General features: G+C 41.5%; 1 protein-coding gene across 1 annotated transcript; it reads right to left on the bottom strand.

The window, feature by feature from the left end:
- Positions 1 to 156: 156 nt before the first annotated feature.
- On the bottom strand, positions 157 to 27069 carry LOC110514751 (lamin-A). The gene is made up of 13 exons (XM_036971154.1): positions 26752 to 27069; positions 25708 to 26072; positions 22539 to 22695; positions 22160 to 22285; positions 19011 to 19181; positions 18640 to 18765; positions 13554 to 13774; positions 1775 to 2024; positions 1505 to 1612; positions 1284 to 1403; positions 1076 to 1132; positions 759 to 953; positions 157 to 559 (listed from the first exon to the last, which is right to left on the bottom strand). The coding sequence occupies exons 2-13, from the start codon at positions 26049 to 26051 to the stop codon at positions 524 to 526; spliced, it is 1911 nt and encodes a 636-aa protein (XP_036827049.1). The 5' UTR covers positions 26052 to 26072; positions 26752 to 27069; the 3' UTR covers positions 157 to 523.

Raw genomic sequence — 27069 nt, 5'->3', positions numbered from 1 at the left:
AAAGAAATACTGCAAAGTTGCTTGGGACTTAGAAGCAGAGCTGCCATATCTGTCAGCGCCATCATATTTGTTCAAACAGCCAATACAATGTGCAGCATTGAATAACAAAACGAGACCACAAGAACAAAGATACACCATTAAAACAACATGAGGCAATTGTATTGATCCATGCATAGTTATTCTATTCTATTATTTTATTAATTGTGACATGAATAGAAGCTATATGTGTTACAAATCAGACTGGAGACATACTGTAACATGCAGGGATCCATTGGGAAAACATATAGCTGACAGTGGCACTAGTGGTTCAATCAAATTTTCATGCCAACAAATTAATCTAACCTTTATTTGTGCTCTGTCTGGATCTAAACATAAATCAAATACAATACATGTGCATGTCTGAATGTATTACAATGTATAAAGTTAGAAAAACTTTATTGGATAAAGAGTATAAAAAAAGATATATATGTAAAAAATTGAGATGAAATGGAGTCCATGTGCACCAGTAAGAACTCAAAGAACTTCACATGATGGGGCAGTTCTCCATTCTAGATCCACTCTGAAAAATTAGATATATTTTTTAACATACGCTGTTGGTTGTGCAAAATATCTTAATATGTTGAATAGCTCAATGACTACACAACCAGAGTTCTGTGTCATTAAACAGGTTTGTGTGCTTTCCAGCAGATGAAGTGTAGATTTCAAATGGGCCTACTTATAGGGACTAAAAATGTGTCTGTGGGACTTATAGGACCTACCCTACGAGACGTGCTGCTGCTCACAACATAGGAGTGTGGGAGGAGACCCTCAGCGATGCCCCCACTTCGGATTGAGCGGGACGTGGAGGACACAGAGAAGCCTCCGCTGGACTTGCTGTCAGCGGGCAGGCCACAGGAGCCACACCGGCTCCGAAGGTTATACTCACCATCTCCTCCACATGTGCTATGGGCCATCTGCAGGGGGCGTCAGAGATATATCTATTAACCACACATTAATTTTGCTGCATTCCTTATGGACGTGCCAAAGTCCGAAGACACATCCTTTTCATACTCAATTGGCATTTGATTGCACTCACCATGTCATCATCATCCTGGTCAAATAGGGTGCGGGTCACCTTCCTCATAGCCATTTCCTGAATAGAGAGAAAGATCCGTTGCAATGTCACAAACTATAATTTGAACATGTTTGTGGGGCAGGCCGTCATTGAAAATAAGAATTTGTTCTTAAACTGACTTGCCTAGTTAAATAAATGTCAAATAAATAAATAAACAGTGAGTGCCCACCTCTCCGTTGGCACTGATCAGAGTGGTCTGGAAGTGGTCTCCACTGCCCCATGAGGTCTGGGTCTTCCACACCAGGTCAGAGGGGGGGTTGTGGCTGCCGCCAGCTGCAGATGCCCAGATCTGATTCCCCAAAAGAACATTCAGAAGTAATTTCATTTTTTTCACAGATAAAATGACCATGTTTAACACAATGATAATTGGAGCTTTTCAGACACACTTACCGTGACCCTCTGTCCAGCCTTCAGGGTGAATTTAGGGGGGAACTTGAAGGTGACGGGGGTGCCGGAGCCCATCTGTCGCTTCAGCTGCCAGTTTCCCAGGTTCTGGTCCTGTGGGAGTGATGTAGAGGATGGATTTACTGTAAATCCCTAATTAAAGTGCTAAAGCAGTGGCAGTAGATTTGTAAATGTCACTCTTCAGCCTCATCCTATCAACCTAATAAGAAAACAAACAGACTTTAATGTGTAAAATGCCAAACAAGCCCCTCTCACCTCATCTGCTTTGTTGCTGAGCAACACATACTTCCCATCCAGGTCCACTTCATCCACAGTGACACGTCCACTGGCAGAAGCCTGCTGGGTGATGCGTGTTCGTGCCACTGTGCCTCCTGTCAGGCCTGAGGCCTCACTGTCAGTGTTGTTGAGACGCCGCTTCTTGGTAGAGGAACTGCAGTGGACGGTATGGGTGCCTGATCCACTTCCTGTCACTCGCGTAGTGGGAGGGCTGGGGGACAGACGCAACCTGGATGGAGTAGAATTGATCCATGGGTTTTAACAACCGAGAAGGGAAAAGAGCAAGAGTAATTTGTGAATGACTGAGTTTGACATGTATTTGTGCTTCTGACCTGTATATACAATACTTTTTAATACTTTTTAATACTTTGCCACATGTGACTGTTTGTAGCCCTGTGAGTAAGTACATGTAAAGTATGTGTGTAAAAATGTACAATATGCATTAGTATTGTAGAAAAGGCTTTCAGATGTAGTATTTCTAGTTCGTCCCTTTAGTTAGAATACCCGACAGATCATCAGTCAATCACCACCAAATTTCTATCCAATCAGAGACATTCTCTTTAGCCTGCTTGTTGTAAGGGAATAGCCCCCTGAATTGTACAAAAATGAATGGCAAAATATTGGCATTGGACAAACCATATACACAATGTCCAATACCACCCAAAGCGGCGTTGATTCGTTCAAAGTATATTGCAAATGCCATATGGCAATTGCCAATTGTAACACTTCAAAAATCCAACAGGGGGCGAGTGCGCTCCACCGGGGTTTTTCATATTGGAAATGCAACCCAAGTCAACATCCAAAAGCAAAATTTTGAAAAAATGATTTTTTTTTCAAAAACGTATCACCCCTTAAAAAAGTGCTTTCTGGACCTTTTTTCGAAATTCTTTCGATTTTTTTGTCAATTACACATGTGTAAGAACTGTATGAATATACTTTTGTCCAATTTTGTTATCATAATTTTTTTTTTAAATTACATGCGCATAAGGCATATGTTTTGTCCATTTGCAATATGATTTCATAGGAAGTCAAAAGTCAAAAGTCAAAAATGTCAAAATTTGGTAAAAAACTTCACACATCCTTAAAAAAGTGCTTTCTGGACCATTTTTCTAAATTCTTTAGATTTTTGTGTCAATTACATTCGTATAAGAACTGTATCAACATACTTTATTCGTATTTTATTATCATATATATATATATATTTTTTTTTTTTACTTGTGCTTAAGGCATATGTTTTGTCCATTTGCAATATGATTTAATAGGAAGTCAAAAGTTGAAAATGTGAATTTAAAAAAAAAACTTATCACCCTCGTAAAAAAAGTGCTTTCTGGACCGTTTTTCGAAATTGTTTTGATTTTAAATCAATTAATCATGTGTAAGAACTGTATGAATATACTTTTGTAAAATGTTATTATCATATTTTTTTTTTTACTTGTGCATAAGGAACATGATTTGTCCATTTGCAATATGATTTCATAGGAAGTCAAAAGTCAAAAGTAAAAAGTCAATTTTTTGGGGGCCAAAATTGACTGAACTGATGAACTCGGGATGGCCGGGCAGTGATAGTTGTTCATTTCCATCCCTCGTTGTGTTGATTTCATCATGTCCATTTGGTGATGTTTTTTCACTATAGAATCATATTGCAAATGCACGTGCAACTGGTGATCTGAAATGTGCAACTGGTAACTCCCCAAAAAAAGGTTTTTTTTTTGTTGTTGATGTTTCCTTACTTTTTCAAAGTCACTGTGCATTTGCAATATGTTTTAATGGGCAGGTACCATCACGAATTTGTCATGCTCAAAATTCAAACTATACTTTGCTCAAACTTTACCTTTGTCAACTTGTATTATCATAATTTTTTTTGGTTTTACTTGTGCATAAGGCATATGTTTTGTCGATTTGCAATATGATGTCATAGGAAGTCAAAAGTCAAAGTCAAAAGTAATGATTTTCCTCCGTGCAACTGGTGATCTGAAATGTGCAACTGGTGATCTGAAATGTGCAACTGGTGATCTGAAATGTGCAACTGGTGATCTGAAATGTGCAACTGGTAACCCCCCCAAAAAATGTGATTTTTTTGGTTTATGTTTCCTTACTTTTTCAAAGTCACTGTGCATTTGCAATATGTTTTAATGGGCAGGTACCATCACGAATTTGTCATGCTCAAAATTCAAACTATACTTTGCTCAAACTATACCTTTGTCAACTTGTATTATCATAATTTTTTTTTTTTTACTTGTGCATAAGGCATATGTTTTGTCCATTTGCAATATGATGTCATAGGAAGTCAAAAGTCAAAGTCAAAAGTAACGATTTTACTCCGTGCAACTGGTGATCTGAAATGTGCAACTGGTGATCTGAAATGTGCAACTGGTGATCTGAAATGTGCAACTGGTAACCCCCCAAAAAAATTTTGATTGTTTTTGGTTTATGTTTCCTTACTTTTTCAAAGTCACTGTGCATTTGCAATATGTTTTAATGGGCAGGTACCATCACGAATTTGTCATGCTCAAAATTCAAACTATACTTTGCTCAAACTATACCTTTGTCAACTTGTATTATCATATTTTTTTTGTTTTACTTGTGCATAAGGCATATGTTTTGTCCATTTGCAATATGATGTCATAGGAAGTCAAAAGTCAAAGTCAAAAGTAACGATTTTCCTCCGTGCAACTGGTGATCTGAAATGTGCAACTGGTGATCTGAAATGTGCAACTGGTAACCCCCCCCAAAAAATTTGATTGTTTTTGTTTATGCTTCCTTACTTTTTCAAAGTCACTGTGCATTTGCAATATGTTTTAATGGGCAGGTACCATCACGAATTTGTCATGCTCAAAATTCAAACTATACTTTGCTCAAACTATACCTTTGTCAACTTGTATTATCATATTTTTTTTTGTTTTACTTGTGCATAAGGCATATGTTTTGTCCATTTGCAATATGATGTCATAGGAAGTCAAAAGTCAAAGTCAAAAGTAACGATTTTCCTCCGTGCAACTGGTGATCTGAAATGTGCAACTGGTGATCTGAAATGTGCAACTGGTAACCCCCCCCAAAAAATTTGATTGTTTTTGTTTATGTTTCCTTACTTTTTCAAAGTCACTGTGCATTTGCAATATGTTTTAATGGGCAGGTACCATCACGAATTTGTCATGCTCAAAATTCAAACTATACTTTGCTCAAACTATACCTTTGTCAACTTGTATTATCATATTTTTTTTTGTTTTACTTGTGCATAAGGCATATGTTTTGTCCATTTGCAATATGATGTCATAGGAAGTCAAAAGTCAAAGTCAAAAGTAACGATTTTCCTCCGTGCAACTGGTGATCTGAAATGTGCAACTGGTAACCCTAAAAAAAAAAGTTTTGATTTTTTTTGTTTATGTTTCATTACTTTTTCAAAGTCACTGTGCATTTGCAATATGTTTTAATGGGCAGGTACCATCACGAATTTGTCATGCTATAAAAATCCTGCAGGAATGTGAAATTGACTGGCCCGATGAACTCGGGATGGCTTTGCAGTGATTCTGGTTCATCTCAATCGCTCGTTAGGGTAGATTTCAGAATGTGACTTTGGTGATGTTTTTTCACTATAGAATCATATTGCAAATGCACGTGCAACTGGTCACCCAAAATAAAAAAATGTTGATTTCATTATGTCCATTTGTTTATGTTTCCTTACTTTTTCAAAGTCACTGTGCATTTGCAATATGTTTCAATGGGCAGGTACCATCACGAATTTGTCATGCTATAAAAATCCTGCAGGAATGTGAAATTGACTGGCCCGATGAACTCGGGATGGCTTTGCAGTGATTCTGGTTCATCTCAATCGCTCGTTAGGGTAGATTTCAGAATGTCGCTTTTGGTGATGGTACCTCACTGTTTAAACATATTGCAAATGTACAAGAGTCAAGTGGACAAGAGTCCATCAGTCAATTAGATATCATTCTGACACCAAACTGATACAAACTGACACCAAACCCGCTTTTTCCAACTCGTTTAGTAGCCAACTATTACATACTTCAGAGCTGGCCCAAAATTCACAACGCCTTCGGTTCAAACCATAAAAAAAAACATAAAACACGTAGTTACGTTCTAGCTGCGGGTCCATTTCTTATGTTATGTGTTGGCCTAGCTGAGGCGACCCCGAATCCCAAGTTTCGGCTCGATAGGTCATTTGGTGTCCGAGAAAAACCATAATTGGTGCTGAAAATCCACTATTTTCCATGACTTGCTACGGGGTCCTTGAATGAGCTATCGGACAGAAACGTTGGGGTCTGTCTATATGGGCAGAGACGTTCGCAATGCACCTAGTCTTGCGACTCTGGGACATTTCTAAATGTCGTCATTTTCGTGATGCAAAAATTAATTGAAAGTATTGCAAATGTACGAGGCTGTTTCTCGGTCCGAGAACCTTCTAGAGCCACGTAACTCACCACGCACCATCGACCGGAGGTCTAGAACAGGTTTCTAAAGTTTCGGAACTCTAGGTCTGACGGTTCTTTTTTAGCTCCAACAAAGCTAACTATTGCAGCCACTGTCTGTCTCTACGCACCCCAATACGTCCCTCCTTCCAAGTTGTGTTTTAGTGTTATTTTTTTTTCCTTTGAATTATTTGGGGAAAAATGACTGATTTACAGTTCATGGGGGTTGCCTAATCACATATATGAAGTTTTGGACAGATCTGACTTTTTTAACCCCTCGAAACAGCCCCTCGAAACAGACACCAATTATGTTACTTCCGGTTGGCACAGGAAGCTATAAATCAACACTTTTAGGGTGATTTTAACCACTTCCGGTTGGTCCAGGAAGCTTAGAATCAACACAGGTAGACCTCATAGTGGCCTGATGGACTGGTACCGAAGACAGGTTAATACGGCATTCATAACCCATATAGACTTCAGGTTGAAATGAGGGGTGCAGGCAATGTATTCCTATGGGGAGAGAAGTCAATGCAAACTGTTAAGGGTTAATGTTAAACTATTAAGGGTTAATGCCACACGGTCAAGGTTAGACTTGCACGGATCGGGAGGACCTTAGGAACATTCCTGTGGTGGAATTTTTCTTCTCACCCTAACGGTTCTCTCACTCTCACCCAAAATCAAATGACGTTGTGGGGCAGGCTTTATTTTGGGCCTACTATTCTAATGGTCGCTGCGCCTAGACCGAGCGAGCTACGGTCAAGCGGGATATCTCGTTGAACTCGGCACGGCCTAGGGATTATGGTAATGCCATTTCCTGCTCTCTGTGTCTTTAAGCACCGCACTTTATCACTCCATCCTTCCTGTGTGTGTGTGAGGGAGCTTTTCTTTGACATCTGTTGGGAGAAATGACTGATTTACAGTTCAGAAGGGTTACCTAGTCACACATATGAAGTTTTGGAGAGATGTGACTTTTTTAACCCTTCGAAACAGACAGTGTGACCCAATTAAAGGCACTTCCGGTTGGCACAGGAAGCTATAAGTAAACACATGTCTTGATTGACATAGCCACTTACAGAATCCTGAGTTTTAAATCTTTACGTTAAGAATTGACTGATCTACACAGGGTTAAATGCACAATGTCTATCAAACTGCAGGCAGTGTATGGGTGATTTTAACCACTTCCGGTTGCTCCAGGAAGCTTAGATTCGACACAGGTAGACCTCATAGTGGCCTGATGGACTGTCATAGAAGACAGGTTCATAAGGCATTCATAACCCACATAGGCTTCAGGTTGAATTTAGAGGTGCAGGCAATGTATTCCTATGGGGCGAGAAGTCAAAGCAAGCTGTTTCAAGTAAACACCTTCTTTTTACTGTGAAGGGTTAATGCCACACGGTCAAGGTTAGGCTTGCACGGATCGGGAGGACCTCAGGAACGTACCTGAGGTCGAATTGTGCTTCTCACCCTAACGGTTCTCTCACTGCCACCCAAAATCAAATGACATTGTGGGGCAGGCTTCATTTTGGGCCTTCTTTTTTTCAAGTTCGCTGCACTCAGAACGAGCTACGGTCAAGCGGGGCGTCTCATTGAACTCGGCACAGTCTGGAGACTATGGTGATGCCATTTTTTGTGTTGGTTTCAGAATGCCATTTTGGTGATGGTCCCTCTCTGTTTAAACATATTGCAAATGCACAAAAGTCAACTAGCAAGTCAGTGTCCATCAGTCAATTAGATGTCATTATGACACCAAACGGATATCAATTGACACCAAACCCACTTTTTCCTACACATTTAGTAGCCAACTATCACATATGTCAGAGCAGGCCCATAATTCACAGCGCCTTCAGTTTAAAACATAATAAAAAGGTAAAACACATAGTTACGTTCTAGCTGCGGGTCCAGTTCGGACATTATGTGAAGGCCTATGTGAGGCGACCCCGAATCCCGAGTTTCGGCTCGATAGGTCATTTGGTGTCCGAGCAAAACCCTAATTGGTGCTGAAAATCCACTTTTTTCCATGCCTTACTACGGGGTCCTTGAACGAGCTATCGGACAGAAACGTTGGGGTCCGTCTCTATGGGCCGAGCCGGTTTCAATGCACCTAGCCTTGCATCTCTGAGACTTTTCTAAACGTCGTCATTTTCGTGATGGTCAAAATGAATTGAAGGTATTGCAAATGTACGAGGCTGTTTCTCGGTCCGAGAACCGTCTAGAGCCACGTAACTCACCACGCACCATCGACCGGAGGTCTAGAACAGGTTTCTAAAGTTTCGGAACTCTAGGTCTGACGGTTCTTTTTTAGCTCCAACAAAGCAGCCACTGTCTGTCTCTACGCACCCCAATACGTCCCTCCTTCCAAGTTGTGTTTTAGTGTGATTTTTTTTTCCTTTGAATTTTTTGGGGAAAAATGACTGATTTACAGTTCATGGGGGTTGCCTAATCACATATATGAAGTTTTGGACAGATCTGACTTTTTTAACCCCTCGAAACAGCCCCTGAGACACCAATTATGGCACTTCCGGTTGGCACAGGAAGCTATAAATCAACACATATCCTCATTGGGGTATGCTGTAACAGAATCCTGAGTTTTAAGTCTTTACGTTAAGAATTGACTGATCTACACAGTGCACTATGTCTGTCAAACTGCAGGCAGGGTATGGATATACACTTTTAGGGGCATTTTAACCACATCCGGTTGGTCCAGGAAGCTTAGAATCAACACAGGTAGACCTCATAGTGGCCTGATGGACTGGTACCGAAGACAGGTTCATACGGCATTCATAACCCATATAGGCTTCAGGTTGAATTTTGTGGTGCAGGCTATGTATTCCTATGGGGAGAGATGTCACTGTAATCTGTGAGATCAAAAAACCCTGTTTTACTGTTAAGGGTTAATGCCACACGGTCAAGGTTAGGCTTGTACAGATCGGGAGGACCTTAGGAACATTCCTGTGGTGGAATTTTTCTTCTCACCCTAACGGTTCTCTCACTCTCACCCAAAATCAAATGACGTTGTGGGGCAGGCTTTATTTTGGGCCTACTATTCTAATGGTCGCTGCGCCTAGACCGAGCGAGCTACGGTCAAGCGGGATATCTCGTTGAACTCGGCACGGCCTAGGGATTATGGTAATGCCATTTCCTGCTCTCTGTGTCTTTAAGCACCGCACTTTATCACTCCATCCTTCCTGTGTGTGTGTGAGGGAGCTTTTCTTTGACATCTGTTGGGAGAAATGACTGATTTACAGTTCAGAAGGGTTACCTAGTCACACATATGAAGTTTTGGAGAGATGTGACTTTTTTAACCCTTCGAAACAGACAGTGTGACCCAATTAAAGGCACTTCCGGTTGGCACAGGAAGCTATAAGTAAACACATGTCTTGATTGACATAGCCACTTACAGAATCCTGAGTTTTAAGTCTTTACGTTAAGAATTGACTGATCTACACAGGGTTAAATGCACAATGTCTATCAAACTGCAGGCAGTGTATGGGTGATTTTAACCACTTCCGGTTGCTCCAGGAAGCTTAGATTCGACACAGGTAGACCTCATAGTGGCCTGATGGACTGTCATAGAAGACAGGTTCATAAGGCATTCATAACCCACATAGGCTTCAGGTTGAATTTAGAGGTGCAGGCAATGTATTCCTATGGGGCGAGAAGTCAAAGCAAGCTGTTTCAAGTAAACACCTTCTTTTTACTGTGAAGGGTTAATGCCACACGGTCAAGGTTAGGCTTGCACGGATCGGGAGGACCTCAGGAACGTACCTGAGGTCGAATTGTGCTTCTCACCCTAACGGTTCTCTCACTGCCACCCAAAATCAAATGACATTGTGGGGCAGGCTTCATTTTGGGCCTTCTTTTTTTCAAGTTCGCTGCACTCAGAACGAGCTACGGTCAAGCGGGGCGTCTCATTGAACTCGGCACAGTCTGGAGACTATGGTGATGCCATTTTTTGTGTTGGTTTCAGAATGCCATTTTGGTGATGGTCCCTCTCTGTTTAAACATATTGCAAATGCACAAAAGTCAACTAGCAAGTCAGTGTCCATCAGTCAATTAGATGTCATTATGACACCAAACGGATATCAATTGACACCAAACCCACTTTTTCCTACACATTTAGTAGCCAACTATCACATATGTCAGAGCAGGCCCATAATTCACAGCGCCTTCAGTTTAAAACATAATAAAAAGGTAAAACACATAGTTACGTTCTAGCTGCGGGTCCAGTTCGGACATTATGTGAAGGCCTATGTGAGGCGACCCCGAATCCCGAGTTTCGGCTCGATAGGTCATTTGGTGTCCGAGCAAAACCCTAATTGGTGCTGAAAATCCACTTTTTTCCATGCCTTACTACGGGGTCCTTGAACGAGCTATCGGACAGAAACGTTGGGGTCCGTCTCTATGGGCCGAGCCGGTTTCAATGCACCTAGCCTTGCATCTCTGAGACTTTTCTAAACGTCGTCATTTTCGTGATGGTCAAAATGAATTGAAGGTATTGCAAATGTACGAGGCTGTTTCTCGGTCCGAGAACCGTCTAGAGCCACGTAACTCACCACGCACCATCGACCGGAGGTCTAGAACAGGTTTCTAAAGTTTCGTAACTCTAGGTCTGACGGTTCTTTTTTAGCTCCAACAAAGCAGCCACTGTCTGTCTCTACGCACCCCAATACGTCCCTCCTTCCAAGTTGTGTTTTAGTGTGATTTTTTTTTCCTTTGAATTTTTTGGGGAAAAATGACTGATTTACAGTTCATGGGGGTTGCCTAATCACATATATGAAGTTTTGGACAGATCTGACTTTTTTAACCCCTCGAAACAGCCCCTGAGACACCAATTATGGCACTTCCGGTTGGCACAGGAAGCTATAAATCAACACATATCCTCATTGGGGTATGCTGTAACAGAATCCTGAGTTTTAAGTCTTTACGTTAAGAATTGACTGATCTACACAGTGCACTATGTCTGTCAAACTGCAGGCAGGGTATGGATATACACTTTTAGGGGCATTTTAACCACATCCGGTTGGTCCAGGAAGCTTAGAATCAACACAGGTAGACCTCATAGTGGCCTGATGGACTGGTACCGAAGACAGGTTCATACGGCATTCATAACCCATATAGGCTTCAGGTTGAATTTTGTGGTGCAGGCTATGTATTCCTATGGGGAGAGATGTCACTGTAATCTGTGAGATCAAAAAACCCTGTTTTACTGTTAAGGGTTAATGCCACACGGTCAAGGTTAGGCTTGTACAGATCGGGAGGACCTTAGGAACATTCCTGTGGTGGAATTTTTCTTCTCACCCTAACGGTTCTCTCACTGTCACCCAAAAGCAAATGACATTGTGGGGCAGGCTTCATTTTGGCCCTACTATTCTAATGGTCGCTGCGCCTAGACCGAGCGAGCTACGGTCAAGCGGGATATCTCGTTGAACTCGGCACGGCCTAGGGATTATGGTAATGCCATTGCCTGCTCTCTGTGTCTTTAAGCACCGCACTTTGTCACTCCATCCTTGCTGTGTGTGTGTGTGTGAGAGCTTTTCTTTGACATCTGTTGGGAGAAATGACTGACTTACAGTTCATGGGGGTTGCCTAATCACACATATGAAGTTTTGAAAAGATCTGACCTTTTTAACCCTTGGAAACAGCCACTATGACACCATTTAAGGCACTTCTGGTTGGCACAGGAAGCTATAAATAAATGGGGTATGCCTTTACATAATCCTGAGTTTTAAGTCTTTACGTTAAGAACTGAGTTATTTACGGAGGGTTTAGTGTGTGTGTGTTATTTCAGAAAATCATAGAAAATCACAGAAATCTCGCAGAGCTCCGCCTCACACTTTAAAAAGATTCGTATGAACACCCCGCAACTGGATCTGTAACCGTTGAAAAAAAAAAACGCCTATTTGTGAACATCTCCAATTTGTCATTGTTCCGTTTCTCTTAAATGACGATAGATAAATGGCTGGTTCTTTTTTTATTGACACCGGAGGCTCCTTGACTTTGACCTGAAGTGGAAAAATAATTTCTCTATTTCCATTTAGGACCTTTAATCCCAGAAAAATGGCCATAACTCAAAAACCGTTGAGGCCTAGACGCCATCTTGTTCGGGGCCAACTGCCCATTATGCCAAACCTACGCTCACCAAGTTTCGGCTTCGAAATATTTTCAGTTTTCGAGATAAGGCCCCGTCGTGATTCGTGATGTTTTGCCAAATTGCCATATGATTCCTTATGCCCTCTTGTGGGAATTTCCGGGATAGCGGAAAAATGGTCCAAAACTTGTTTATTTTATTAAACGGAAACCGAATGTCCGACAAAGTTCATTTGATGACTTCCCTACCGCACGGCCCGACGCCGACCGCGAATTTTACAAACGATTTCGGACGTCTAGTAAGGGACCGTACATTTGCAATATGGACTTTTTCACTAACTATACACGAAATGCCGAAATGTTCCCTTAAGGTATGAGTACCGCCTCCAAGTTGTAATTGCTTATGTATCGTTATTGCTAGCAACTAGCTAGTTAGCCAGGCTAACTATTTTCTATGATTCATGCACACAGTGCATTGCAGTTATGTTTATGCTTGAGATTTAAGAATATTTATGTCCTTTTATTATCGTGGTCAGAGTTTGTTTACATTGTACAGCCTGCTGGTTACTGCGGCAGCTTATTAGAGATAGCAGGTTTAAGTTGTGTTAGTGAGCGCTCTCGCTCTGTCCACCATTTTCATGGTCAGTACACAGTTATTGCACCTTGTAGTGGTCACGTGTCCTTGCGGGCCACTTTATAGCTTACTGTCTATGTTAGCATACTAGAACTGTATTGTGTAGCAGTGTATAGACTGCAGATGTATTCTGCTATTGTGATTCATGTTCTCCTATACTGCATTATATTTTAGATGTAATGGAAGCCTATTAAATACACCATATCATTTTAAGTCCGTATTGTATTCACATCTGTGTGAAGCCTTTTTTCATTACATTTACATAGCAAATTGTAGTAAGCTTATCTGGTTAAACCTTTATATACTGTATGCATCTTATAGTAATAATCACATTATTGTGTCCTATAATATGTTTGTTTTTCTATTCCTTGTAAAACCACATCCTACAGTTGTTCATTAAAGAACCCTAAAAAGTACCAGTGTGTAGTTCATGGTGGTGAGGTGACTAGCCAATTACGACGGCATCCATACTGCTCTAGCCGGCAGCCCTTGTAGTGATTCAATATTGAAACCAGCAAGCTAACTTAGCTATCAGAACAGGTTTAACCCTGCCCTATTTTACAAGTATTGTATGTGTGACTATAAAATGCATATTTCTATGTCTTCAGTATACCTCTGCTCCTCTCCCTCCAGTAGCTTTCTGTAGGCACAGATCTCCATGTCCAGGGCCAGTTTGACATCCAGCAGCTCCTGATACTCATCCAGCTGCTGCTGCATCCTCTGTCTCATCTCAGCCATCTCTCTCTCCTTATCCCCCAGCAGACGGCGCGTGGTGTCCCTCTCACGAGACAACGCCTCCTCCAGGTCCCTCACCTTCGCCTCACGGGCTGCCAACTGGAATGGGTGGAAAGGTTCTTATGAAATGGGTAAAACTTACTTATTGACAGGGTATACATATTTTTAACAGCTAAGCTAGCTAGCTAACTCAGTCTAGTTGTTTTCTCAAGGTCAGGGTCGGATGTTCCTTGCAACTGGGAACTAATCTATTTTTCAAAATTAAATTTGATAAGATTTCCCAAAGAAGCAATTCAGTGAATAGCCTAAATTGGAAAGGTTTCCTCTACCGACCTTGAATAAAATCACATTTTAACTTACTTTAATGGTTGTCTGTGTGGTTGGCCCTTTTCCAGGTACGAATGTGAGAAAATATATCTACAGGAAAGTACGTCAACTTTTCAAAGCGCTGAAAGAGCGTTCAGATTTCTATCACCTGAAACGCACAGAAACATGTAAACACGTTGCACGAGCTCTAGAAGTAGGCATGCGTCTCATGCATGTATTTTCATCTTGTATGAATGCATCAGGTGATAGAAATCATCTGAAAGCACTACCAGTACTTTGAAAAGTTTATGCAATTATCTAAAGGACCAACCGCACAGACAACTGGTAAAGTATGTTTAAATATAATTTTGTTTAACATTCTTGTTTGTAGAGCTTGTGAGAAGAAATTTTCCAAATAAATGTAAGGCAGCCCAGCCCTAACACCTGACATTCTGCTAATTATTTGTATTAGACACTATTCATTTAACTATTCAATTCTCTCTTGTTTTGGAGTAAGATGGATGTCTAAACCCACTAACTATTTACATAGGCGTTCTTTGTATGATATGAAATAAAGTGTTGATCCTTTGAATTAAGTATAGTGTATTTTATGGTGATTTAATATTCCCCGTTTGTCTGTTTCATTTGATTGTCACTCACTCTCAATTTGTCTAATATTGCATAGATTTGCAGCTGATGTCCTTGATCATCGGTGTAACAATCCCTGTATGGCTGACATGGGATGCAACCCCTGTCTACAACAGCACTTCATACCCACAAACCAGCATCCATTATCCTAGTTGGGCTAGGATAACAGTACTTTAGGTCTAAGGGTGGGTGACATCACCACACAATGGTTACTAGGATTTTGTCTCACTTTGTCTTTCCTTGATTCCTCACATCCCATTTCCTCATCTGTATTGTATTGCAACTGTATTGGATGAGAAGCCACAAGGTCCCTACCCTTCTGACCTTCTCCAATGGGTTTTGAGAAGGAGGAGAGGAATCGAGGAAGGATGAATTGAGAAGTAGAAGCAACTGTCAACTAGCTAATGTGCGACACACTCACACATCCTTCTCTGCATCAACCTCAGCAGTCAGCAGAGCAGAATGTGTGAACTGAATCAATCTAGCACCCCCATTGGAATGTGACACAAAAAAAGGGACAGTGTGCTTTAGGACCATGTGGACACCTCCGAGCGGTCGGGTAGGCTGTTTGGAGAGTTTATCCAACTGGATTAAAAATAAATAATAATGTCCCCCCCACTTCCGAAGTTGCACCCCGGTTTAATTCTGCTACACTGACTCAGATCACACAGTCGGTGGCTGAGTTATACTGTCGGCGGAGTAGGAGGATGTGAAAGGGGTGTGACTGGAGCAGAGGTGAGTTCTAGTAGCCAATGTAATGTGAGGTCTTCCCCCCTGAGACTTAAAGTAGTGTCTCCTGTCCATCATGAATTTATCTATATCTTAATACAATAAGCATATCAGCTGCGGGAGGATTTTGCGTCAATTTGCTTCATTCTGCTACACTCACTGTCCTCCAGCAAGCTAACTTCAAGTGTCATTTGATTATGTTCGTACTATGTTCGTTCTCAATTCGTGGAAACATGAGTCTCATAAAATGTCTGTGTCCAGTTGCAGCGGGGTCGTTTGAATTTAGAAAATGCTCTGTTATTAAAATAAATACATTTTATTCTCCATGAAGTAGTCCACCAATGTGTATGCCACCATATTGTCTATTTCAAATATGTTTTCATTGATTGAGACAGGTGAGTGTCATCATGACATCTGGCACTTTGGGGTGGTTCCACCTGTCTTGATCAATGAGAGAACATTTGAAATAGACGAGATGGCAGCTTACACATTGTTGGATTACTTCATGGCTCAAAAGATTTATTTATTTTAATAATTCAAACGGACCCCCTGGAACTGGACATTTTATGAGACTCCTGTTTCCACAAATCGAGAACAAGACAGTATCACAAATACCAGGTTAGTTGAAAAACCTTTGGCAACATTTTATATTGGCAAACCTGTAACTCCCAGTATAATGGGTAAACATCTTTTGGGGTTAAATCACATTATCTGGTGTTAAAATCTGTAGCTAAACCTACCCTTGTAATGAAGGTAGAACTTAGGGATTTTTTACATTTTTAAAAATGTATTTAAACTTTATTTAACCAGGAAGGCCAGTTGAGGAACAAGTTCTCATTTACAACTGCGACCTGGTCAAGATAAAGCAAAGCAGTGCGACAAAAACAACACAGAGTTACACATGGGGTTAACAAATGTACAGTCAATAACACAATAGAAAAATCTGTATACAGTGTGTGCAAATGAAGTAAGGTAATAAATAGGCCATAGTGGTGAAGTAATTACAATTTAGCATTTAACACTGGAGTGATAGATGTGCAGATGAGGCTGTGCAAGAAGAAATACTGGTGTGCAAAAGAGCAGAAAAACAAAAACAAATATGGGATGAGGTAGGTAGTTGGTTGGGTGGGCTATTTACAGATGGGCTGTGTACAGCTGCAGCGATTGGTAAGCTGCTCTGACAGCTGATGCTTAAAGTTAGTGAGGGAGATATAAATCTCCAACTTCAGTGATTTTTGCAATACGTTCCAGTCATTGGCAGCAGAGAACTGGAAGAAAAGGATGCCGAAGTAGGTGTTGGCTTTGGGGATGACCAGTGAAATATACCTGCTGGAGTGTGTGCTATGGGTGGGTGTTGCTATGGTGACCAGTCAGCTGAGCTTTGCCTAGCAAAGACTTATAGATGACCTGGAGCCTGTGGGTTTGGCGACAGATATGTAGTGAGGACCAGCCAACGAGAGCATTCAAGTGGCAGTGGTGGGTAGTATATGGGGCTTTGGTGACAAAACGGATGGCACTGTGATAGACTGCATTCAATTTGCTGAGTAGTGTTGGAGGCTATTTAGTAAATGACATCGCCAAAGTCAAGGATCGGTAGGGTGAAGAGTGGAGGCTTTGTTGTGAAAAAGGAAGCCGATTCTAGATTTAATATGAGTCTGGAAGGAGAGTTTACAGTCTAGCCAGACACCTAGGTATTTATAGTTGTCCACATATTCTAAGTCAGAACCGTCCAGAGTAGTGATGCTAGTCGGGCGGGCGGGCGGGTGCGGGCAGAGATCAATTGAAGAGCATGCATTTTGTTTTGCTAGCATTTAAGAGCAGTTGGAGACCACGGAAGGAGTGTTGTATGCCATTGAAGCTCATTTGGAGGTTTGTTAACACAGTGTCCAAAGAAGGGCCAGATGTATACAGAATGGTGTCTTCTGCGTAGAGGTGGATCAGAGAATCACCAGCAGCAAGAACGACATCATTGATATACACAGAGAAAAGAGTCGGCCCGAGAATTGAACATGCATGCATGAATTTAACATGCATGAGCCCAAGGCTTTTACGGTTACAGAAGTCAACAAACGAGAGCGCCTGGGGACAAACAGGGCCTGGGTTAACCTGACACGCACAGGAGAGAACCATTATTAGTTCATTTAACTTCAAAATACATCACCAAATATGTTGCTTGAAATAAAACTAATGTTATGTACCATCCTGGTGTGATGATATGCAGTTCAACATTATCCCCACAAGGTGTCAGTGCTAGCATCTGTAAAGTTCAGCTTTACTGTAAACACACCACTAACTAAGTCTTGGAAAGTGAGGCTGATAATACATGATTGGCACAAGCTAGTGGTTCATTAAAACTAGTTTGTTGATTTTAAAAAGTCAGTGGGCTTGGGTAAAATATAGTTGTGTTTTGGAGGATGCAGACGAAGAACTGAGTGACATTGGTTAGGGGGAGAGGGGTTGATAGTTGGGTAATTACTGCTGCTAGCTAACTTATGAGGTAAACAATGTGGCAGTCAAACATTGAATTTATATGCTAGCTACATAGTTACTTTGTTGGCTGTCGTGAGAGATATTCATTTATCTAGCTAGCTGGCTAACAATGTAAACTGATATTTTTCTACCTTCACATCACGCTAGCTCCAGTGATATTATTTGCTGTGCTAGCCAAATGAAACACCAGAGCAAACAGAAAATATACAGGAAATAAATGTTGTCTGATGATTTTGTTTAGTGGATCTGGTACTAAAAAGTCAATGTGTGTATATTAGTCATTTGTTCCGTTTTCTGGTTGGATCTAGCTAGCAATTATGGCGCGCTGCAGCACCGGATGTGAACTGGGGAATAATCTCTTGTGGAGCGATGAACCGGTGAGAATCTGTCAATCCTCACATACATGTGATTACGAGCAGCAGTAGTTCCTGGTTTGGGTTTTTCTGACAAATCAGGATTGTGCGAAGGCGGCGTTTAACTAGTGCAGTGATTTTTAAGTCTGTGTGTGGATGATAAACGGTTTCCACTAACAAAAATGTGCTTTTTGGCCATGATAAACACAGGTGAAATTAGCGAAAAAGAGGGGTTTGGCAGAGAGTTTCCATTTGCGATGGAGGAGACTTAGCTTCCTTCCTTTCCACAAAGGTAATCGCAATTGTTAATGGCATGAAATGACAAACTTTCGCAAGATAATTTTACTTCTGGGTAACCGAGATTAACTGTGGAATCTTTTGGTTGCGCATGTGTATATAACGTGTTATTATTTTGACAAACCTGCACAAATACTATACCTGTTTTTGCAGCTGGCTGAGTTGGGAGGACATAGACTCGATGCGTACTCTGGTCTGCTGCAGCTCCTCATGGGCTGCCCCCACCAGGTGACTGCTCCTGTCAGCAGACTGGCGGGCATTCTCCAACTGGCAGAGAACAACAAAAGGGCATCAGTCCTTGGGAGCATGGGGACCAGAATCAGTGGTCGTCTAAACTGATGCTATTCATCCCTTAGCTATGCTGATGAAATGTACTTCAATCAAACTTGTGCTCAAATCTCTCAAATGGTAGCATGCATGTTGGCCTGCAGCTTTCTGAATATACTACTAGCAGGCACATTGCACATCATGAAGCTCTCTTTCTCAACCTCAAAATCTGATGGATGGGCTACCTTAGATGTATAGGTTTTCTCTATGTCATCCTTGTACATCTTGATCTGTAGCTCGTGCTGGGAGCGCATCTCTATCAGGGCCTCGGCCAGCCTGCTCTCAAAGTCCTCCTGTTTTCCGTTACCCAGCTCCACCATGCAAGACTCGTGGCGTCTCTTTGTTTCTCTCAGCTCCTGTAAGAGATTTATCAACAAAACTAAATCTTAAGGACCGGTTTCCCCTCAGATTAATTAAGCCTGTTCCTGGATTCAAAATAATCCTCAATGGCAAGTGTTTGTACATTCACTCTGCCAAAACAGTACACAGTAAAGGCGTCCGCATACATAGGTTTGGTTTGCTTCGAGTAGAACTCGGCTAGGCGAAACGAACACCTGTGCTCCCACATTCCCTCAAGGTCCTTCTCTTGAATAACGAGGAAAAAACAACAATATTACTGTTTTTTGTCCCTCTTGAGCCACTGTAGCAACAACATAGCCAGAAACAATTCCACAAAATATTCAGGAAATAAATACATTTATTTTCAGGGCTAACATTCTGACCACACAGCCAGTGTTGCATTTCAGGTTAAATAACAACCCAATGTTTATATACCAGGAAAAATTAGCTAGCAACAGCAAGCTAGCTAGCTAAATGTCAATGAATATTTAATTTGTTTCAACCTGTCCCCAAACTAATATAGTTGGTTCAGAGTTTGTTTTGATATTTCAACCTACGCGTCCTGATCATGTCCGGTGTGGATGGACCAAATCAACATGCGTGCGATGGCACATGAAGACGCACGCATCTAGTCTAGTCTATTTATTTATTTTATTTTACCTTTATTTAGCTAGGCAAGTCAGTTAAGAACATATTCTTATTTACAATGATGGCCTGGCAAAAGGCCTCCTGCGGGGACAGGGGCTGGGATTAAAAATGTCAATATATGACAAAACACACGACACAACAAGAGAGACACCACAATACTACATTGAGAGAGACCTATAAGACAACAACACAGCATGGCAGCAACACATGACAAAAACACGGTAGCAACACAACATGGCAGCAGCACAAAACATGGTACAAACATTATTGGGCACAGACAACAGCACAAAGGGCAAGAAGGTAGAGACAACAATACATCACACGAACAGCCACAAGTGTCAGTAAGAGTGTCCATGATTGAGTCTTTGAATGAAGAGATGGAGATAAGACTGTCAAGTTTGAGTGGTTTTTGCAGCTCGTTCCAGTCGCTAGCTGCAGCAAACTGATAAGAGGAGCGACCCAGGGATGTGTGCGCTTTGGGGACCTTTAACAGAACGTGACTGCCAGAATGGGTGTTGTATTTGGAGAATGAGGGCTGCAGTAGGTATCTCAGATAGGGGGAGTGAGGCCTAAGAGGGCTTTGTACATTAGCATCAACCAGTGGTTCTTGCGACGGCTATACGGAGATGACTAGTTTACAGAGGAGTATAGAGTGCAGTGATGTGTCCTATAAGGAGCATTGATGAAAAATCTGATGACAGAATAGTAAAGAACATATAGCTAAGGTATTTGGTAAACTATTTCTCAAGTGAAAAATGTGCACGAAAACTAGTAATCTCGTTGAGTGAAGAGGAAGAGGCGACTCCAGGATGCTGTCCTTCTGGGCAGAGTTGCAAAGAAAAAGCCATATCTCAGACTGGCCATTAAAAAGAGAAGATTAAGATGGGCAAAAAAAACACAAACACTGGACAGAGGAACTCTGCCTAGAAGGCCAGCATACCGGAGTCGCCTCTTCACTGTTGACGTTGAGACTGGTGTTTTGCGGGTACTATTTAATGAAGCTGCCAGTTGAGGACTTGTGAGGAGTCTGTTTCTCAAACTAGACACTAATGTACTTGTCCTCTTGCTCAGTTGTGCACTGGGGCCTCCCACTCCTCTTTCTATTCTGGTTCGAGCCAGTTTGCACGTTGTACAAGATCTTCCGTTTCTTGGCAATTTATCACATCGAATAGCCTTCGTTTTTCAGAACAAGATTAGACTGACGAGTTTCAGAAGAAAGTTATTTGTTTCTGGCCATTTTGAGCCTGTAATCGAACCCACAAATGCTGATGCTCCAGATACTCATCTAGTCTAAAGAAGGCCAGTTTTATTGCTTCTTTAATCAGGACAACATTTTTCAGCTGTGCTAACATAATTGCAAAAGGGTTTTCTAATGATCAATTAGCCTTTTAAAATGATAAACTTGGATTAGCTAACTCAACGTGCCATTGGAACACAGGAGTGATGGTTGCTGATAATGGGCCTCTGTACGCCGATGTAGATATTCCATTAAAAATCTGCCGTTTCCATCTACAATAGTCATTTACAACATTAACCATGTCTACACTGTATTTCTGATCAATTTTAAGTTATTTTAATGGACAAAAAAAAATTAATTTTCTTTCCCCTAACTTTTTAACGGTAGTGTATGTGCAAATTTTTTCGACTGGGAAGCATATGGTAAGATTTTAATTTAGCCAATTACCTTTAGCTGGCGAATTAGCTATAGTTGCCTCAATAAATGCTTTCAATATGGATTTCTACAAATTATAGTTGGTTTGAAGTTGAGACATTGAAATTTGGAGCTATTAACCTTTTCAAATATTATTCCATGTACATTTTGTAATTTATTGATGGTCCTTAAATAGCCCCATACGGATACTGAGTGTCAAACCAAATTGACCATGGGCATTATGATGGGGTCATGTGCAGCTGCGCTCCTAATTGATGATTACTTTGCTGCTGCCAGCTGTGGGCATGAGGGCAGGATTGACATAAACCCAACCCAAGGAAAACTGTTATGGAACCCTTCATTACGTGACATACCATTTATTCCTATTGTCTCGCAAATCTGAGTTTTGTACGAGACTGACTTTATGACAAAAATTATTCTATTTACACTTTGTAATCAATTTTAACACTATAACAAATGTTTCTGTCTCATATCGATGCAACATAGGCTGTTTTCAAAACAAGAAGTAGCTTTTTAGGGGCAGTTGCTGTTTAATCTTAATCGAGAAACATTACTGACCCATAATGATTACTACTAGTTTTACTGCAAACTAGTCATGAAGGTCTAGTTAAAATGTCTTAAAATTATGATTATCATCATCATGGTAACAGTAGTGACAATGTCCGACAGTCTGACCTCAGTGTAGAGGTTCTTCTGGAACTCCAGCTCTTCTTTTACTGTCTGGATGCGGTTCTCTCCATCCACTCTCCTCAGCATCTCATCCTGCAGCTGCTTCTTAGCATCGCTCAGACTGGTCTCCAGCTGATCGAGTCAGAAAGAGAAATAAGATGTTAGGGTATGGCATTCACACACATGTAGGCAAGCGCACACAAGCATGCACACAATGAGAAGAGATAACAGTGTCAACTAGATGAAGAGATTGAATCAGAATGAACTGGAGTGAAAAAAGTCAGTGACTCACAAAAGCAATAGTGGAACAATAGTGTTGGACAATAGCTGTGTGAATGGGATTGATAGTGTCTTGGAGAACCAGACAAATTGTGAGTGCGTTCACCTTGGCTAGCTGGGCCTTTAGGTTTCTGACCTCTGCCTCAAGGTTGCGTTTCTCTCCCAGGGCAGTGGTCAGGGATGCATCCTTAGAGTTCAACAAAGCCTCCAGGTCCTTCAGCCGGAGTAGCGCCCCCGCCAGGTCGGACTCCTTCTTTGTGTTCCTGAGGAGACATGCATTCACTGGAATCACTGGTTTGTATGAACATAATTATGATGAACAGTCTCTTGGAGTGTTGAGTAGATTTTATATTAATATAATAAATGTAATTTTATCTGTCTCCAATCTCAATTGCTACAGAAAGAAAGAATGTCAGTGACAAGAGTGTATCTACACTGACTTGATTACCTACACTGATTATCCCTTCAACAAATAAATCATGTAGATGTAGAACTGTTTTTCCAACAGTTCCTTTTTTTCATTCATACAGCTGTATCCTGTGGCTATTTTAGGGAGATGAAAGCCTGGAGGAGAAAGGTGGGAAAGCCTGGGAATGGGTGGGGGTGTTTCCAGCCCTGTGCTATGAGTCATAGTTATATCTTCATCCATCCACTGTGACGCATATGGTAGCCACAAGCCACGACCGTCTTTGTTTGGTTGAGAGACTGCCATGGCAACCCGGCCTGCCTTTGCCAAACACAAGGCTGTCACCATCTCAATATTTATGAAAAAATAATGGAAGCGGGGAGTGGAACACTCCAAACACTGCCACGTATTGTACATTTAAGTTGTGTCCCAAATGGTACCCTATTCCCTTCACAATGCACTACTGTTGACCAGAGCCCTATGGGGCATGGTCAACAGTTGTGTACTTTGTAAGAAATAGGGTGCAATTTGGGACACAGATTGATGACTGGAAAGCACAAAAGGGAAAGTGTTAGTCACTGGGCTTGGATTCTGTATAGTAGGATGGGGTGGGAGCTGTTTGGCTGGATGATGGTTGCAGTCAAACTGCATTGAGCAATGAGGAAAATGAAGGAATATGCTAAATAAAACCGGAATCATTTGACACATGCAGAAGGCGTAGGAAGTGGGTGTGTGTAGGCAAACTACAGTCACCGGACAGTTTCATTTGGTGCACCACCCTGTTCACGAAAATGGATCGCTCCTACAGTCACGTGACCATAGCTTGTTATGTAAAGAAGGCAGACAGGCATCGAGGGCATTCAGTTACTGTTCGATTGAACATTAGAATGGGGAAAAACTAGTGACCTAAGCGACTTTGAGTGTGATACAATCATCAGTGCCAGCCACGATGGTTCCAATATCTCAGAAACGGCCGCCCTATGCACAAAACAGTACAGTAGTAATGAGGTTTGTGCAGTGGGCTATAGGCCCAAAATATTATCACATTGGCTTTGCTTTCAATTCCCCTGCCAATGCATTGTTGTTCTTCTCAGACAATTTTTTTGAGATAGGCTATATGATCACGCTAATAGATCAGTTGTTGTATTACTTGTGAGGCACAGCTGAGTGAGCATAAATTTGAATAATTTGCTTTTTTAGTGGGCTGATGGAGCCTGCATCTGATAGTCAGTCTGAGCTCAGCAGAGGGAGAGGGCAGCAGACGGTCCACCTCTCAATGTCCCTCCAGTCTCCCTTTCCTCCGCTGACAATGACTGAAATGGACAGCATCATCCAGCTGATGGTGAAACTCGAATCGCACCATATTTTGTCTGCCTTATGCACAAATTAATGTTGTTACTCCTATGACCAGAGAAAGTGAAATATTCCTCGGTATTAAAAATTATTAAGTAGGGAGAACGCACATTTTATGACTTGTAAAAGTGTTAAATAGAAAGTGTTGACAGTGCTGACTAAAAACTTTGAAATGAACTCACTCATAAAAATAGCAGCTCTTTGCTGTATTCAATGACTGTCTGTCTCTAGTCATGGTTTTAAAAGTGTAGAAATCTCACAGTATCAACACCTGCTATATTACTGCAGACACGATAATCTGAGCCATCTGATTGGCCATTGGTAGGCCAATGCACTTGATTTGCTCCTCCTAGGCCTGTTCTGGAGGCAAAGGGGGCACCGACCCAGTACTAGGGATGGAAGTTCGTACCTTCAGATATATGAAATGGTTCAAAATGGGAACACGTCGCCTACCTGGCGTGTAGGGAAGCTGAATTGAGTGCAGCTACCGCCAACAGCGTGAGACTAATAAAAAAAATTAGGATCGCAAGGCTTATCGTTGGGTTTTTTTTTCGTTGGGTTTTTTAGGCTAATCCAAATTACCTTAAATTGTATTTGAGGTCAAAGGCAAACAAGCTTTTGATCAGAATCAGAACGTCTTCAAAAGGCATTCAAGCATCCAAGTGCCCACAAGAATGGAGATGCAATACAAAACATCTGGATCTGTTCAGATCTTAGGAAACTGTATATTTGCATACATTTTTAATCAGAGAGACAAAATTTCCGTTGAAACCTCAGACTTAGTCGTTCACATGGTCAATGCATGCTCTTGAGTTGGTTCCCCAGTGGTTGTTATATAACCACTGGAGACATTGTGGCAGTATAACTTTTACATCTTAAACCTATTTGGGTGAGTCAGAGAACCCAAACTACTCCAGAATGGAAACAGTAGGCATGGAAAGTTTGAATCCAACGCTTAACCATCACACACACTTTCATAAGTTCAACTGACTCTGTAAACCTGTGCCAAATGTGCCTAGCTTTTCTGGCTGTCACAGAATGATGTAATCAGACATTCTTACTCTAATTAATATTAATAGTCTAATAATACTAAACTCAGTTCAACTGAATGGCACATCAACGCTCCACCGCTCTCCCTGCACTCTAATGACACACAGACACACAGACACACAAACACACACACACCAGGACATTACAGTATGAATGTGTTGCGACGGCAGGGTAGCCTAGTGGTTGTTGGACTAGTAACCGAAAGGTTGCAAGTTCAATTCCCCGAGCTGACAAGGTACAAATCTGTCGTTCTGCCCCTGAACAGGCAGTAAACCCACTGTTCCTAGGCCGTCATTGAAAATAAGAATTTGTTCTTCACTGACTTGCCTAGTAAAATAAAGGTAAAATATATATATATTTTTTAAAGATTATCTTTCTTAATTGAGAGCTTTATCAATTGCATGGTGGGGCTTATAGGATAAAAACATGGTTTTTATATTGGAATATACACCGATGCTGTAGGTACCTGGCCTTGAGCTCCTTGTAGTCCTCCCGCACCTTGCCTAGTTCCAGCTGCAGGCGTGCACGCTCTTTGGCCACCGAGTCAAGAGTCTGCCTGGCGTCAGCAAGCTCGGCCTCATAAGCAGCCTTCATGCCCTTCATCTCCCGGCTAATCTCGGTCTCCGATTCAGTAATGCGCATCCGCAGCCCCGCATTCTCAGATTCCAGCGAGCGCACCTTGTCGATGTAGACGGCCAGGCGGTCATTGAGGTTGCACAGGTCATCCTTCTCCTGCAGCCGTGTGATGCGGTTGGGGGAGAGCGGGGTGCCCACGCCGCGGGGGGTTCGATTCTGGTTAGGTGTCGTCATGATAGGTGAAGGTAGCCTAGTCTGTACAGGGAGATAAAGATCTTTGTCAGAATTTCAGAACAAGGCCTATATCAAAGTCAATTAACTTGTCATTTGCATATGAATACCACAAACACTCAAATAATCATGAACTTCATATAATCATAAATCTCAGCACTGTTGCCATAGGCCTTTCTAGACAGTAGATTCCAACCCTACCGTTACTCTTCTTTACAATGAGCTGCGGTTGTGGCAACTGCTAGCTAGTGTGTGGACAAAAATTGCAGTTTTTGATGTATCAGTTTGGATATAGGTAAAAGTTGGAGTACAGTGGAACATCCCATCCCTGCATTGTCACTTTTTCCGACCCACATCTCGTGCCGGCTCTGCAGTCTCTTAATCTAACCATGATTGTTCCGACCTCAGTGCAGCTCAGTGTTAACAAGCATAACGGTAAGGTCGGAATCTGCTGGCTAGACATTAACATGCAAAAATTTAAAAATGTTATCTAACATTCCAAAAGAAAGTCCTGCTGCTGGAATTTGAAAACAACTGAGTCTAGTCATTCAAAACTTTGGCCATAGAAAGGCTGATCATAATTTAATTTGTATTTTTTTAAATATATTATCTGTTGGCTAGTCTTTATATAACTGGATGATCAACTCAAACAAACACATAAGTTTTGTCTCTATTTCATAGGACAATCTTCCATGAGTCTTACCTTGAAAGGTGTTGTAGGAAGGGGGAAAATGTAAATCAGCGTTTGTCTGATGGTCAACTTGTCTTTCTGACTGTGAAAATAGCTCCAGTTGTCAGTGTATGTTCTGTAAATGAATTACCAGCCTAGGAACACTGTCTGAGAATCAGTCTGTTAGTGCCCATATAGTTGACCACAGAGAGAGAGAGAGATTTCCTCAATGCTCCGCCTATCTTCCCCTCTCTTCATTCACTGTGTGTGTGTGAACTTTAGGGATGAATGTTGAATTGCCCAAGTAAATTCATGATGCTACATTTAAATTGCAAAACAATTGCTCAACAC

The sequence above is a fragment of the Oncorhynchus mykiss genome, chromosome 32 (genome assembly GCF_013265735.2).
Source record: "Oncorhynchus mykiss isolate Arlee chromosome 32, USDA_OmykA_1.1, whole genome shotgun sequence".
Classification (NCBI taxonomy): Eukaryota; Metazoa; Chordata; class Actinopteri; order Salmoniformes; family Salmonidae; genus Oncorhynchus; species Oncorhynchus mykiss.
The sequence above is the reverse complement of the archived record's forward strand: the minus strand, read 5'-3'. Positions and strand labels throughout refer to the sequence as shown.